Source organism: Rhamphochromis longiceps, linkage group LG3, assembly GCF_057381845.1.
Source record: "Rhamphochromis longiceps isolate RC_006_pf linkage group LG3, R_longiceps_female_GT1.1, whole genome shotgun sequence".
In the NCBI taxonomy this organism is placed as follows: domain Eukaryota; kingdom Metazoa; phylum Chordata; class Actinopteri; order Cichliformes; family Cichlidae; genus Rhamphochromis; species Rhamphochromis longiceps.
The window spans coordinates 17,553,961-17,568,820 of record NC_140559.1 but is presented as its reverse complement, the minus strand read 5'-3'; the positions used below and the strand labels follow the sequence as shown (position 1 = coordinate 17,568,820).

Below are 14,860 nucleotides of genomic sequence, written 5' to 3'. Positions count from 1 at the left end.
GGGTCCAGGTACCCTCGCCCCCAGAGGGGGAAACAGAACCCAGACCTAAGAGATGTTACCCTTCCCCCCAGGGTGGAGGCAAGCAGACCGTCCCAGGCTCCGCAGCAGCAGGGAGGCCAATCGGACCTTCTATATCCCACGATTCATTGTGGGTCATAGAGGAGATTTGTTTGAGAACCTGGCTTCTGAAGCTTGCTTCTGTATCACGTGGTATAAGGCTCTTCCTTTGTCATTTGTTGAGCAGGAAGAGTGAGCGTTTGTTTTCATTCAGATTATGTCCCGGATCAAAATGCGGTACAATCGTCATCTTTTTTTTACCTTTTTTCTTTTTTTTCTTAAATCGTTGTCATTTGGATATGAGATCACACATAAGTATGAATTGAGATTGCGATTTTCTAGCATTTAATTGTGCAGCCCTAAATGATGCCATCGAACAGATTTGACATACCACACAGATGTTCAAAATGAAACAGGAGACATGAGACGCAGACATGACAATACAAACTTGATAACATAAGACACGCAGCATGAAACACAAAGGGTGAGGGAAACTTAAATACAGGGGAAGAAAATAAAAGAGAAATCTATACTCAACAAAAATATAAACGCAACACCTTTGTTACTGCTCCCATTCCCCATGGGATGGACGTAGAGACCTAAAATTCATTCCAGATACACAATATAACCATCCCTCCCAAACAGTGGTCACAAATCAGTCCAAATGTGTGGTAGTGGGCACATCTGCTATATTGAGATAATCCATCCCACCTCACAGGTGTGTCACATCAGGATGCTGATCTGACATCATGAGTAGTGCACAGGTGTACCTCAGACTGCCCACAACAAAAGGCCACCCTGGAATGTGCAGTTTTTTGCGCTATTGGGGGTCTGGGGACCCAGAACCGGTCAGTATCTGGTGTGACCACCATTTGCCTCATGCAGTGCAACACATCGTCTTCGCATGGAGTTTATCAGATTGTCAATTGTGGCCTGTGGAATGTTGGTCCACTCCACTTCAATGGTTGTGCGAGGTTGTTGGATATTCGTGGGAACTGGTACACGCTGTCGTATACGCCGGTCAAGCACATCCCGAACATGCTCAATGGGTGACATGTCCGGTGAGTATGCTGGCCATGCAAGAACTGGGACATTCTCAGCTGCCATCTGCCCTGAACAATGTGAACCATGATTCATCCGTGAAGCGCACACCTCTCCAACGTGCCAGACGCCATCGAATGTGAGCATTTGCCCACACAAGTCTGTTACGGCGACGAGCTGGAGTCAGGTCAAGACCCAGATGAGGACGACGGGCATGCAGTTGAGCGTCCCTGAGACGGTTTCTGACAGTTTGTGCAGAAATTGTTTGGTTGTGCAAACCAATTGTTCCAGCAGCTGTCTGGGTGGCTGGTCTCAGACGATCTTGGAGGTGAACCTGCTGGATGTGGAGGTCCTGGGCTGGTGTGGTTACACGAGGTCTGCGGTTGTGAGGCCGGTTGGATGTGCTGCCATATTCTCTGAAACGCCTGTGGAGACGGCTTATGGTTGAGAAATGAACATTCAATGCACGGGCGACAGATCTGGTTGACATTCCTGCTGTCAGCATGCCAATTGCACACTCCCTCATTGCTTGTGGCATCTGTGGCATTTTGCTGTGAGACAAAACTGCACATTCCAGGGTGGCCTTTTGTTGTGGGCAGTCTGAGGTACACCTGTGCACTACTCATGATGTCAGATCAGCATCCTGATGTGGCACACCTGTGAGGTGGGACGAATTATCTCAATATAGCAGATGTGCCCACTACCACACATTTGGACTGATTTGTGACCACTGTTTGGGAGGGATGGTTATATTGTGTATCTGGAATGAATTTTCGGTCTCTATGTCCATCCCATGGGGAATGGGAGCAGTAACAAAGGTGTTGCGTTTATATTTTTGTTGAGTGTATCTAAACTGTGTAGTAGTAATATGAGAAATCAGTAATCTGAGAAATGTAATTTCTCACCCTGACCGGTTGAGGCAGATGGCCGCCCCTCCCTGAGCCTGGTTCTGCCGGAGGTTTCTTCCTGTTAAAAGGGAGTTTTTCATTGTAATTTAGCGCCCAGCTATCTTTCTGAACTACTCCATTCATACAATCCCAACACAGCACTTAGATCATCAATCACAGGCTCCTAGCACAACCTAGGACTCAAATGAAGTCGAGAGGTGACCGGGCCTTTGCATCCGTGGCACCTAGACTCTGGAATAACCTCCCCGTTCATATTCATACTGCCGAGTCTATCCAGTCTTTTAAATCACGTCTTAAAACTTATTTTTTTACTTTGGCTTTTGATTCTGTTTAGTTGGCTGGTCTAGCTTGTTGTGTTGTTACCTATTGTTTGTTGTCCTCTTCTATTGTTTGTTTTAACTGTCTCGTGCTTTTACTGACTGTGAAGCACTATGGTCAACACTGTTGTTTTAATATGTGCTATATAAATAAATTTTGATTTGATTTGATAAACATCAAAAATGAACTAGAACTAAAAACAATGGCTCAAAAGACCCAGGAACGTGACAAATGCATAAATAACTGAGCTGCTAAAGTAGGTATATACAGGGAGTGCAGAATTATTAGGCAAATGAGTATTTTGTCCACATCATCCTCTTCATGCATGTTGTCTTACTCCAAGCTGTATAGGCTCGAAAGCCTACTACCAATTAAGCATATTAGGTGATGTGCATCTCTGTAATGAGAAGGGGTGTGGTCTAATGACATCAACACTCTATATCAGGTGTGCATAATTATTAGGCAACTACCTTTCCTTTGGCAAAATGGGTCAAAAGAAGGACTTGACAGGCTCAGAAAAGTCAAAAATAGTGAGATATCTTGCAGAGGGATTCAGCAGTCTCAAAATTGCAAAGCTTCTGAAGCGTGATCATCGAACAATCAAGCGTTTCATTCAAAATAGTCAACAGGGTCGCAAGAAGCGTGTGGAAAAACCAAGGCGCAAAATAACTGCCCATGAACTGAGAAAAGTCAAGCGTGCAGCTGCCAAGATGCCACTTGCCACCAGTTTGGCCATATTTCAGAGCTGCAACATCACTGGAGTGCCCAAAAGCACAAGGTGTGCAATACTCAGAGACATGGCCAAGGTAAGAAAGGCTGAAAGACGACCACCACTGAACAAGTAACACAAGCTAGGGCTGCTCAATTAATCGAATTTTAATCACGATTACGATCTGGAATTTCAACGATCATTAAAAATGACTGAGCCGATTATTAGCCCCTCCCTCATTTATCCGCGACACCTTAAAGGCCGGTCCGTGAAAATATTGTCGGGCATAAACCGTCCGTGGCGCAAAAAAGGTTGGAGACCGCTGATTAAGAGGACCCGAGGGAAGCTCGGAAAGCTAAGCAGAAGTTATTTGGAGAGGAGAGTGACTGCTGTTGGTTGAAAAGAGAGGTAAAAAAAACTTCAGTGGTGTTGCACACTATTTTATATTATTTTTTAAAGTCATTGTTAACCCTTTAAAGCCGGTCAGAGCAGCACGCTCCGTGTTGTGTAACTATTTTTAAATCCCTGTAGAACCGGAACCGTGTAAGCTAGCGCAATAATTTGTTTTGCATATGAAACCGGAGGAGTTGTACTTACATCTGATGCCATCAGCTTGTCCTCGGTCACGGTTTCCTTCCACATATAGCTTTGCAAAAACTGCATAAAAAGCGCTTGCAGGAACAAAAACATAATACTCCAGAAACAGGCTTTGCCGATCCATCAGCTGTTCGTAACACTTCCCACAGTGAAATGATGCACCTGCTGTTTTCTTTGCAAATTTGCATCATAGGATTGTTTTTTGTTTTTCCTGCAGTATATAAAAACTGTATCTCCAAAATAAAACTATGAAGACACTCAAAATAAATTTCCTGTTGTTGTAAACTATTTTTTGCAACTTTATTGTATTTAAAGTTTTGAGGGATAAACCTCTTAAATTTCTCCAAGTAGAAATATATGTAAACAAAACAAAAGCGATTTTCAATATTTTTTGTAGTTTATTGCACTTTTTTGCAATTTATGTAATTACTATGGACTTAATGCATACATATTATTAAAATATGGGCTATAACAGTTGTATTGATGTATAGCAACTTGAAATGCTCCCACAAATGGCACTACAGCATGTAAAAAAAATAATATAAGCTCTGGTGGACTTGGTTCTATAGTACCCGTTGCCTACTGGTGGTGGTCAGAGGGCCCGGTGGCGCCAGTGTCAGGCAGCCTCGCCTCTGTCAGTGCGCCCCAGGGTGGCTGTGGCTACAATGTAGCTTGCCATCACCAGTGTGTGAATGTGTGTGTGAATGGGTGGATGACTGGATATGTAAAGCGCTTTGGGGTCCTTAGGGACTAGTAAAGCGCTATATAAATACAGGCCATTTACCATTTACCATTTAGGTCTTAAAGGGTTAAATAAATATCGTCAAATAATCGTGATCTCAATTTCAGTGAAAATAATCGTGATTATCATTTTTGCCATAATCGAGCAGCCCTAACACAAGCTGAAACGTCAAGACTGGGCCAAGAAATATCTCAAGACTGATTTTTCTAAGGTTTTATGGACTGATGAAATGAGAGTGAGTCTTGATGGGCCAGATGGATGGGCCCGTGGCTGGATTGGTAAAGGGCAGAGAGATCCAGTCCGACTCAGACGCCAGCAAGGTGGAGGTGGAGTACTGGTTTGGGCTGGTATCATCAAAGATGAGCTTGTGGGGCCTTTTCGGGTTGAGAATGGTGTCAAGCTCAACTCCCAGTCCTACTGCCAGTTTCTGGAAGACACCTTCTTCAAGCAGTGGTACAGGAAGAAGTCTGCATCCTTCAAGAAAAAACATGATTTTCATGCAGGACAATGCTCCATCACACGCGTCCAAGTACTCCACAGCGTGGCTGGCAAGAAAGGGCATAAAAGAAGAAAAACTAATGACATGGCCTTCTTGTTCACCTGATCTGAACCCCATTGAGAACCTGTGGTCCATCATCAAATGTGAGATTTACAAGGAGGGAAAACAGTACACCTCTCTGAACAGTGTCTGGGAGGCTGTGGTTGCTGCTGCACGCAATGTTGATGGTGAACAGATCAAAACACTGACAGAATCCATGGATGGCAGGCTTTTGAGTGTCCTTGCAAAGAAAGGTGGCTATATTGGTCGCTGATTTGTTTTTGTTTTGTTTTTGAATGTCAGAAATTTATATTTGTGAATGTGGAGATATTATATTGGTTTCACTGGTAAAAATAAATAATTGAAATGGGTATATATTTGTTTTTTGTTAAGTTGCCTAATAATTATGCACAGTAATAGTCACCTGCACACACACATATCCCCCTAAAATAGCTAAAACTGAAAACAAACTAAAAACTACTTCCAAAAACATTCAGCTTTGATATTAATGAGTTTTTTGGGTTCATTGAGAACATGGTTGTTGTTCAATAATAAAATTATTCCTCAAAAATACAACTTGCCTAATAATTCTGCACTCCCTGTAGTTCTGACTTAACACAAAACAATTCAGATTCGCCTTGACCGTCTTAGCAATCTTCTTTACATGCTTGTCCAATTTAAGACGTAAATCAAAAATTATTTCTAAAAACTCAAAATATTTGGCCTTCTTCGTTCCTTACCTGGATTTTAAACTCATCATTTATCTGATCATCAGGAACAAGAAACTAAGAATCTGTTAGTCTCACTCATTTAAACCCTCTGCTGCATTCTGTTCACCCCTGCTATCATTCAATCATCTTTCCTAATATAATATTAGTCCACTAGTTCATATATCATGGTGGCACGGTGGTTAGCACTGTTGCCGCACAGCAAGAAGGTCCTGAGTTCAATTCCAACATCAGGCCGGGGTCTTTCTGTGTGGAGTTTGCATGTTCTCCCCGTGTTTGCGTGGGTTCCCTCCGGGTACTCCGGCTTCCTCCCACCGTCCAAAGACATGCAGTTTGTGGGGACAGGTTAATTGGAAAATCCAAATTGTCACTAGGTGTGAATGTGCGAATGAATGTGAGTGCGAATGGTTGTCTGTCCCTTTGTGTTGGCCCTGCGACAGACTGGCGACCTGTCCAGGGTGTACCCCGCCTCTCGCCCTATGACAGCTGGGATAGGCTCCAGTGCCCCCCGCGACCCTGAAAAGGATAAGCGGCAGCAAATGGATGGATGGATGGATGGATAGTTCATATATCGCTTCTCATCTTAGTAAGTGAACCGAACAAGATGATAAAATCAGAAACACAGGTTTAAAATACCATCTGGTATTCATGAGCTTCATTGCGTGTGTGTATGTGTTAGTGGGATTAAAATATTCTGTGCTTATGTATGTCGTTTTAATTACTTTCCCCTTTTTCTGAAACAAATCTGTTTACTACACCTTCTTGTTTCAGAAACATCTAAAGAAGAAAGTCTCTATTGTAGTCAGGCACAGCTAAATTCTGCTTGTGAGTTAACCTAGCCAACCACACTGTGTGTGATTGTAAATGTACCCCCTCGTGATGTGTGCCACTTCATCTATGTCCTCTATTTGTACCACCATATGGAGAACCACAATAGCCACACACACATCGAAATACAGAATTCTTAGATGCTTAGATGATAAATTGTAGAATAAATTCTCCATTTGTAAAATAAATTTAGAATTCCACATTAACAAAGTGAGTTTCAAAATGTTTTGAAATTACCATCCTAGGGGAGCTAGGATGGTAATGAGGTGCTTGAAATGTTGTAGGTGGCTGAGTTTATACTGCTACCAATGAGACTGATCGGGACTCTGTCTTTGTGGATCTATGGAAGTCCATATATACAGGGTGTAGCATCCCCTGGGTAAAGGTGGTGATATGCAGGGGGTCAGGGGTTTTTCCCTTTCAAGTTCTTGTAGGCAACTGATGACTTTCTTTTTGTAGTTGCTTCTGGGGTTTCACCTTGAAGCTTAATAGGTATTGTTGTCACTGAGGAGTTTAGTCATGTTTATTTGCTCTGCTTCTTTTTGTCAGGGATAAAATACAAATATATACTTTTTGTGTCCCAGCTGAGTAACAGGAGGAGAAGAGTCTGGTGGTGCAGCAGAGGAACAATTTCAGCCATTTGGACTCAGCTCAGCCACTACAGAGGAAACAATGTCTTCAACACAAAAGGTGAGAAAAACATCACAATTACACTGTTATTGAAACTGTGTGCACAGCTGGTCTGTTTTTAAAAACATGTTAACAGCAGATTTATCTTTTCCATCCTGGGCTCCTCCATATATACAGGGAGTGCAGAATTATTAGGCAAATGAGTATTTTGTCCACATCAACCTCTTCATGCATGTTGTCTTACTCCAAGCTGTACAGGCTCGAAAGCCTACTACCAATTAAGCATATCAGGTGATGTGCATCACTGTAATGAGAAGGGGTGTGGTCTAATGACATCAACACCCTATATCAGGTGTGCATAGTTATTAGGCAACGTCCTTTCCTTTGGCAAAATGGGTCAAAAGAAGGACTTGACAGGCTCAGAAAAGTCAAAAATAGTGAGATATCTTGCAGAGAGATGCAGCAGTCTCAAAATTGCAAAGCTTCTGAAGCGTGATCATCGAACAATCAAGCGTTTCATTCAAAATAGTCAACAGGGTCGCAAGAAGCGTGTGGAAAAACCAAGGCGCAAAATAACTGCCCATGAACTGAGAAAAGTCAAGCGTGCAGCTGCCAAGATGCCACTTGCCACCAGTTTGGCCATATTTCAGAGCTGCAACATCACTGGAGTGCCCAAAAGCACAAGGTGTGCAATACTCAGAGACATGGCCAAGGTAAGAAAGGCTGAAAGACGACCACCACTGAACAAGACACAATACAAAAATACAACTTGCCTAATAATTCTGCACTCCCTGTACAGAATCTACTGCTGTTAAGAGCAGCTTTATCTTTTCCATCCTGGACTCCTCAATATATACAGAATCTACATTCACAACCAAAGACCACAGAAGTTACAAGAAAATACAAAGATCATATTTTCTCTACACACATTGAAACAACAATATCATCACTTTAATTTTTTCTGAAGTAAAAGAGTTTCTCTGCTGATTGATATTTTTTCAATAATGTCATTTTCATTACAACTCTCATTGTAGGACATCATTGTAATGTGATACTATTACCAGAAGGCGGTGGAAACACACCAACAATGTGTTTGTTGACATGTTTGATTCCACCAATGGAGGGAGTTACAGTTTGTTCCACGACTGCATTTCACTCACTGCCTGTGTTTGTATCTCTGTCACTGCAGGACCAACATGGAGCGAGAAGTCAGCGCTCTCAGGAGGCCGACAAACCTCACAGAAGAAAAGGAGAGAAAACCTACAGCTGTGATGAGTGTGGGAAGGATTTTACCCTGGCTGGAAGCCTAAAAACACACCAAGTCATCCACAGTGGAGTTAAAGCATACAGCTGTGAGTTGTGTGGAAAGTCTTTTACCCAGGCTGGAGTCTTAAAAAGACACCAAATCATCCACAGTGGAGTTAAAATTTACACCTGTGACTTGTGTGGAAAGTCTTTTACCCATGCTCAAAGCCTAAAAACACACCAACTCATTCACAGTGGAGTTAAACCTTACAGCTGTGATGAGTGTGGAAAGTCTTTTACCCAGGCTGGAGTCTTAAAAAGACACCAACTCATCCACAGTGGAGTTAAACCTTACAGCTGTGATGAGTGTGGAAAGTCTTTTACCCAGGCTGGAAACTTAAAAACTCACCAACTCATCCACAGTGGAGTTAAAGCGTACAGATGTAACTTGTGTGGAAAGTCTTTTACCCTGGCTGGGGACTTAAAAACACACAAACTCTTTCACAGTGGAGTTAAACCTTACAGCTGTGAGTTGTGTGGAAAGTCTTTTACCCAGGCTGGAACCTTAAAAACACACAAACTCATCCACAGTGGAGTTAAATCTTACAGCTGTGAGTTGTGTGGAAAATCTTTTACCCAGGCTGGAAGCTTAAAAACACACCAAGTCATCCACGGTGGAGTTAAAGCGTACAACTGTCACTTGTGTGGAAAGTCTTTTAAATCTCCTCATCAGCTGAAAAAACACCAACAGATCCACACCAGAAAGTAACTCTACAAGTGCAGTTACTGTGAGGATGTATTTACCTTTTTATCCTGTATTTTTAACCTGATTGTTTGGAATAAATATGATCAGTAAACTTATGGAGTTATACTGAATGAACTGTTTGGAAAAATGAAGACTCATCACTGTGGTGGTGGGAAAGAGTTTCTCTGTGATCTTTGTGGAGACAAAATGAACTACTGCAAAGAATGTGGGAGAGGCTTCCACACACCAAGTACATTAAAAATACATGAACTGTTCCACAGTGGGGTCAAAAAGCACATCTGTGACCAGTGTGGGTCATCCTTCACCACTGGACATGAGCTCAATGAAAAAGCATAAGGGATTCCACACAGGAGAGACACCATACAAGTGCAGACACTGTGACAAAAGCTTCTCACAATCAGGTCATCGTAACAAACATGAACGTACACACATGGAAGTGAACTTCAGCTGTGACCAGTGTGACAAGAGCTTCAGGAATCTCAGTTCATACTCCGAACACAAACGATCCCACGCTGTAAATAAACTGTTTCACTGTTACCTGTTAAGTCTAATTGTTGAATGTTGCCATTGTGTTTCTTAAATTTGTACAGTCTTAGTTTAAGCAGTAGGATCAAAGCCATCTCTTTGATCCTGACCACCTCTCCAGCCACTCTGTGCCGGGGAGGTTTTATTGTAGATACATCCTATCTGAAAGATCTGTTTCTTTTGATGAAAGCTTCCTGGGGTTTATGACCCTTTGGTCAGCAGGAGGACACACACACACACACACTCTCTCACACACACACACACACACACACACACACACTCACATTCTCACATAACACACACACACACACACACACACACATTCTCACATAACACACACACACACACACATTCTCACATAACACACACACACTCAGTGTATACATTTACATACAGTGCCTTGTCTTTGTAACCAAAGGGGGGTTGCAAGGGGAGGTGTTTTGTAAACTATTGTTTGAAGTTTGTCAATAAAAGGCAGCGAGAGGAGGCCACCATTTGGGGTTCATTGTCATGCTGGACACAGATGAGGGCTTCCCTTGCGCAAGAAATCGATCGAACATTGTTGCCTTGCTTTTCTTTCATGGGAATAAGTTCTGGATACAGCGGGGTCTGAGTTTAGACCCAACATTACCAATGTGGAAAAACCTTCACTTCATTATCTGCTCCGTGCAAACATCAGCCTGATCGTGCAGGACTGAAATCACTGGATCACAATGAATCTGAAGAGAGAGAAAGATCCTCTTCTGGTTTCAGGCTCAGACTTACAAACCTTGAGATCAGGCTCCACAGAGTTCAGATGGAATCTCCTGTAAAGAGTGTCAGCTGATACCACACTTGGATCTGATGAGGGAGCTCTGATTTCTGGACCTGCAGTGAATAATCCTGAATGTTACATTTAGGAAGCTGCATGTATAGATATGCATATCAAGTTTATTATTTTTCCTTTGAGGGATTTAATTCTCTAAAATGTTACCCCTGTTACATTTTAGTCTTTGTTTCCTTAGGACACAGTAGTGTTTAGTAGTTGTATTCATTTTATGTGTTACCTAAGTTAAATTTCAATCCTTCCTTCATATTTAATCTTTTGCTGTTGTAAAATCTTCTCTTAAATCATTTTCTCCCAAAACTACAAATGTTTTCACAGCAGTTGCTCTTAAAACCTCCAAAATGAACTAAATCTGTCCACCAGCTTTGAAACAACCCCTGCTGTGACTTTATGTCCAGAAAAAAAGAAACTCAAGCTGAACTGGTTTTGGGCTGTACTTCAATGTAATGCCAGTTTGTACCAGAAGATGAAGCAGTGAGTCAGTGTAACCTTTATTCAATTAGGCAAAGACCACATTCATATTCACAGTGGCAGCAAAGAAATGTTGAAAGTTAAAAACAGCAGCACACATCAGGACCAATTTAAAGATCATAAGGTGACTACTTTTACTTAATTCAAATTCCTTCAAATTTTGGCTCCTCCTTTCACTTTAGTGTATTTACTGTATCCTTGAAGTCCACATGTTGTTTTTTAATGACTTCATTTTGATCCACATGTTCTGCAGCTGTTTTCCTGTTGATTTGAAGTTTGTATTATGAAATCTTGATAATGTTAAAGCGTTAGTTATATTTGATGAACTCTGTGTAAAGTTTGTCTTATTAAACAGTTTGTTGTGAAAATGAAGAAATGGTCTCAGAACAAGTAGTTTGAGCCATGATTTCAGATTCAAACTAATTTAACTGTTTTCAGTGGTACATGTGGAGGTTTATCAGAGGAGGCGACTTGGCTGTTCTCCACTCACACAGAACAGGGTTCCTGCAGCTCATTAAAAACTCTAAAATGATCTTCAAGGACTAAAATATTTGATTTTTCTCAAAAACGTGCTGTGGGCATGACGCTTTTAGAGTGTGTGTTTAAGATGCATTGTGATTAACATCTCACACATTCCAATAAAGCAGATGTTCCTGCATTGCAACAGCGCTTTGCAGATGTGTTCCCCCCCTGCCCGTGTGCACGACTCTCATGGAGCACCACTTTGAAACACAGCTGATTGGCAGATTCCCTTGTCTGCAGAGTCCAAAGACAAAAACGGCCTCCTCCACTCTGTGTGGTTCGTACCAATTCGTCACACTTCCGTTTGGCTTGTTGGAAGCCCCGGCCAGTTTTCAGCACTTCCTGTAGCGATAGCTGTGTCCTCACACTGCATATGCTGTTTCTTACCTGGATGATGTCATCATTCATAGTGATACCTCAGTGGAGCATGTGCAGTGGTTGGTCACGGTCCTGGATTCCCTGAGGCAGGCAGTGCTGATGGCAAACCCGAAGAAGTGTGTGGTTAGAGGGAGGTACAGAGTTTTTTGGTACAATTTTGAGACCCCATTTGGAGGCTGATTACACCACAGCGACGTGATGAAGGCTGTCCCAATTCCAAATGCGGCCGGAAATGCGCACTTCATTTCCCCGGACTTGAAGGAGTCAGGTGTATCATTCGTGGACTACAGGAGGAATGCTGACCCACATCCACCCATCCACATTAAGGGGACGGCTGTGGAGCGTGTGAGCAGCTTCAAGTTCCTGGGAGTCCACATCTCCGAGGATCTCAACTGGACGACCAACTGCTCCAAGCTGGTCAAGAAGGCTCACAGGCGCCTCGTCTTCTTGAGGACTCTGAGGAAGAACCACCTGTCCTCAGACATCCTGGTGAACTTCTATCGCTGCACCATCGAGAGCATCCTGACCAACTGTATAACAGTCTGGTATGGGAACTGCTCTGCCTCAGACCGGAAGGCGTTGCAGAGGGTCGTGAAAACTGCCCAGCGCATCGCCGGAGCACCACTTCCTGCCATAAAAGACATCTACAGGAAGCGGTGTCTGAAAAGGGCTGGGAAAATCATCAAAGACCCCAGTCACCCATCACATGGACTCTTCACCCTCCTGCCCTCTGGGAGGCGCTACAGGAGCCTCCGGACTAAGACCACCAGATACCGGAACAGCTTCTTCCCCACAGCTGTCAGACTCCTGAACTCTGCCTCCTGACATCTGACCCACGTTAACACATGGACTGAACATACACGCACCCACAATGGACAACTGTACCCTCAAACACACAATAATAACATGGAGTGAACCACTACTCACAACCACTAGCACTTTATATAGCCTCTGTAGGAATTATATCTCACTTATCTTAACTGCACTACTGTATAGCTCTGTGTAAATAATCATTCTGTACATTCGATAATTTTTAACCCTACAACTGTTTGCAGCTTGCATAGTTCCCATTTCTGTATAGCTGTATATCTCAGATTTCTGTAAAGTTGTTTATTTCATATTCTGTATAGTTTTTCATATTTATATCCTGTTCATAGCCTGTACATAGCTTGTACTCACTACAGCCTGTACATACTTATAGTTATAGAATATTCACAATATACTTCATACCGTGTACATTATAACATACCATAATAGACCCATTTCTGTAATATACTCACATATCTATAAAGTTGAATTCTATTCATTCGTGGCGCAACATATCCCAGAATTCATAGCGCAGCCTTTACTGTGGCTAATAAAAAAAAGGCAGATGGCAGAAGCGTGGTGGCTGAAGAGTAAACTTTTGAGTATTGAATTTTTCAACCTCATCAGTTAACGCTGTCCATGCAGATATTATAGATTTGTAAATGATTAGCTAACAATCTTGTCAACACAAAGTTCTTTATAGACAGGCAGTGGGGAGAGGGGACACCTGGGCAGTGTATTTACTGCATATAATGTGTTATCAACCTTTTCATCTTTTCTCATTACCCACAGCTGCCTCCACTTCTGTTGGGCTTAGGCTACTCACTAGGGCTGGGTATCATCACTGATTTCTATAATTGATTTGATTAAATTCAATTTTGACTCAGTAAGTGTTTCAAAGTAACTGAGGATAAAACACAAAACAACAGCAAGCTAATCATTTTTCAATTTGGCATAATTTAAAAAAAAAGTATTAAGCAGAAAAAATATAGCTTTCTTTAGGCCAGAGAGGAACAAAAGCTGCAGCTCAGAATCAGTTAGATGTTGACTTTCTGCCCCGACGGCGTGTCCGTGTTCATGTCGCCGGGTGAGAAACACGACATGTCACTGATGCATCGGGTCCGCGCTTTCTGTTCATGTCTTTGTGTGGAATCTGTTCACCTGCTCTCATTTATTGTTTGTTTGGTGGTCATTGTAATAGTTTTGTGAGCGCCTGGCGTTTCTGGCAAAATACATGGAATAAATGACTGAATGAATAAATGGAGCTGCTGCAGAAAAAGCACGATCTCCTCTAAGTTTATGCTCAGTCCTGGGTACATTCAGGAACAGCTGATCAGCTGATCTGAGAGACGTGGGCGCTTCATAGATACAGAGAAAAACCCAACAATCATATGACCCCCTATGAGCAAGCACTTTGGCGACAGTGGGAAGGAAAAACTCCTTTTCGACAGGAAGAAACCTCCGGCAGAACCAGGCTCAGGGAGGGGCGGGGCCATCTGCTGCGACCGGTTGGGGTGAGAGAAGGAAGGCAGGATAAAAGACATGCTGTGGAAGAGAGACAGAGGTTAACAGATATGATTCAATGCAGAGAGGTCTATTAACACATAGTGAGTGAGAAAGGTGACTGGAAAGGAAAAACTCATCATCATGGGAATCCCCGGCAGCGTACATCTATTGAAGCATAACTAAGGGAGGATTCAGGGTCACCTGGTCCAGCCCTAACTATATGCTTTAGCAAAAAGGAAAGTTTTAAGCCTAATCTTAAAAGTAGAGATAGTGTCTGTCTCCCAAATCCAAACTGGAAGCTGGTTCCACAGAAGAGGGGCCTGAACATTGAAGGCTCTGCCTCCCACCAGTGTGTGAATGTGTGTGTGAATGGGTGGATGACTGGATATGTAAAGTGCTTTGGGGTCCTTAGGGACTAGTAAAGCGCTATATAAATACAGGCCATTTACCATTTACCATTCTACTTTTAAATACTCTAGGAAAAACAAGTAGTTCTGCAGAGCGAGAGCGAAGTGCTCTAATAGGGTGATATGGTACTACAAGGTCATTAAGATAAGATGGGGCCTGATTATTTAAGACCTTGTATGTGAGGAGCAGGATTTTGAATTCAATTCTGGATTTAACAGGAAGCCAATGAAGGGAAGCCAAAACAGAAGAAATCTCTCTCTTTCTAGTCCCTGTCAGGACTCTTGCTGCAGCATTTTGGATTAGTTGAAGG

At 42.5% G+C, this 14,860-nt stretch overlaps 1 protein-coding gene across 1 annotated transcript in view; it reads left to right on the top strand.

The window, feature by feature from the left end:
* LOC146673231 (uncharacterized) overlaps positions 1 to 11,251 on the top strand; it is a 28,689-nt gene extending 17,438 nt beyond the window's left edge. The window contains exons 2-3 of the mRNA XM_085401896.1: positions 7,051 to 7,156; positions 8,286 to 11,251. Coding sequence (XP_085258022.1) covers positions 7,139 to 7,156; positions 8,286 to 9,110 — 843 coding nt within the window. The 5' untranslated portion in view covers positions 7,051 to 7,138 and the 3' untranslated portion in view covers positions 9,111 to 11,251. The remainder of the gene's footprint in view (positions 1 to 7,050; positions 7,157 to 8,285) is intronic.
* Positions 11,252 to 14,860: the final 3,609 nt, after the last annotated feature.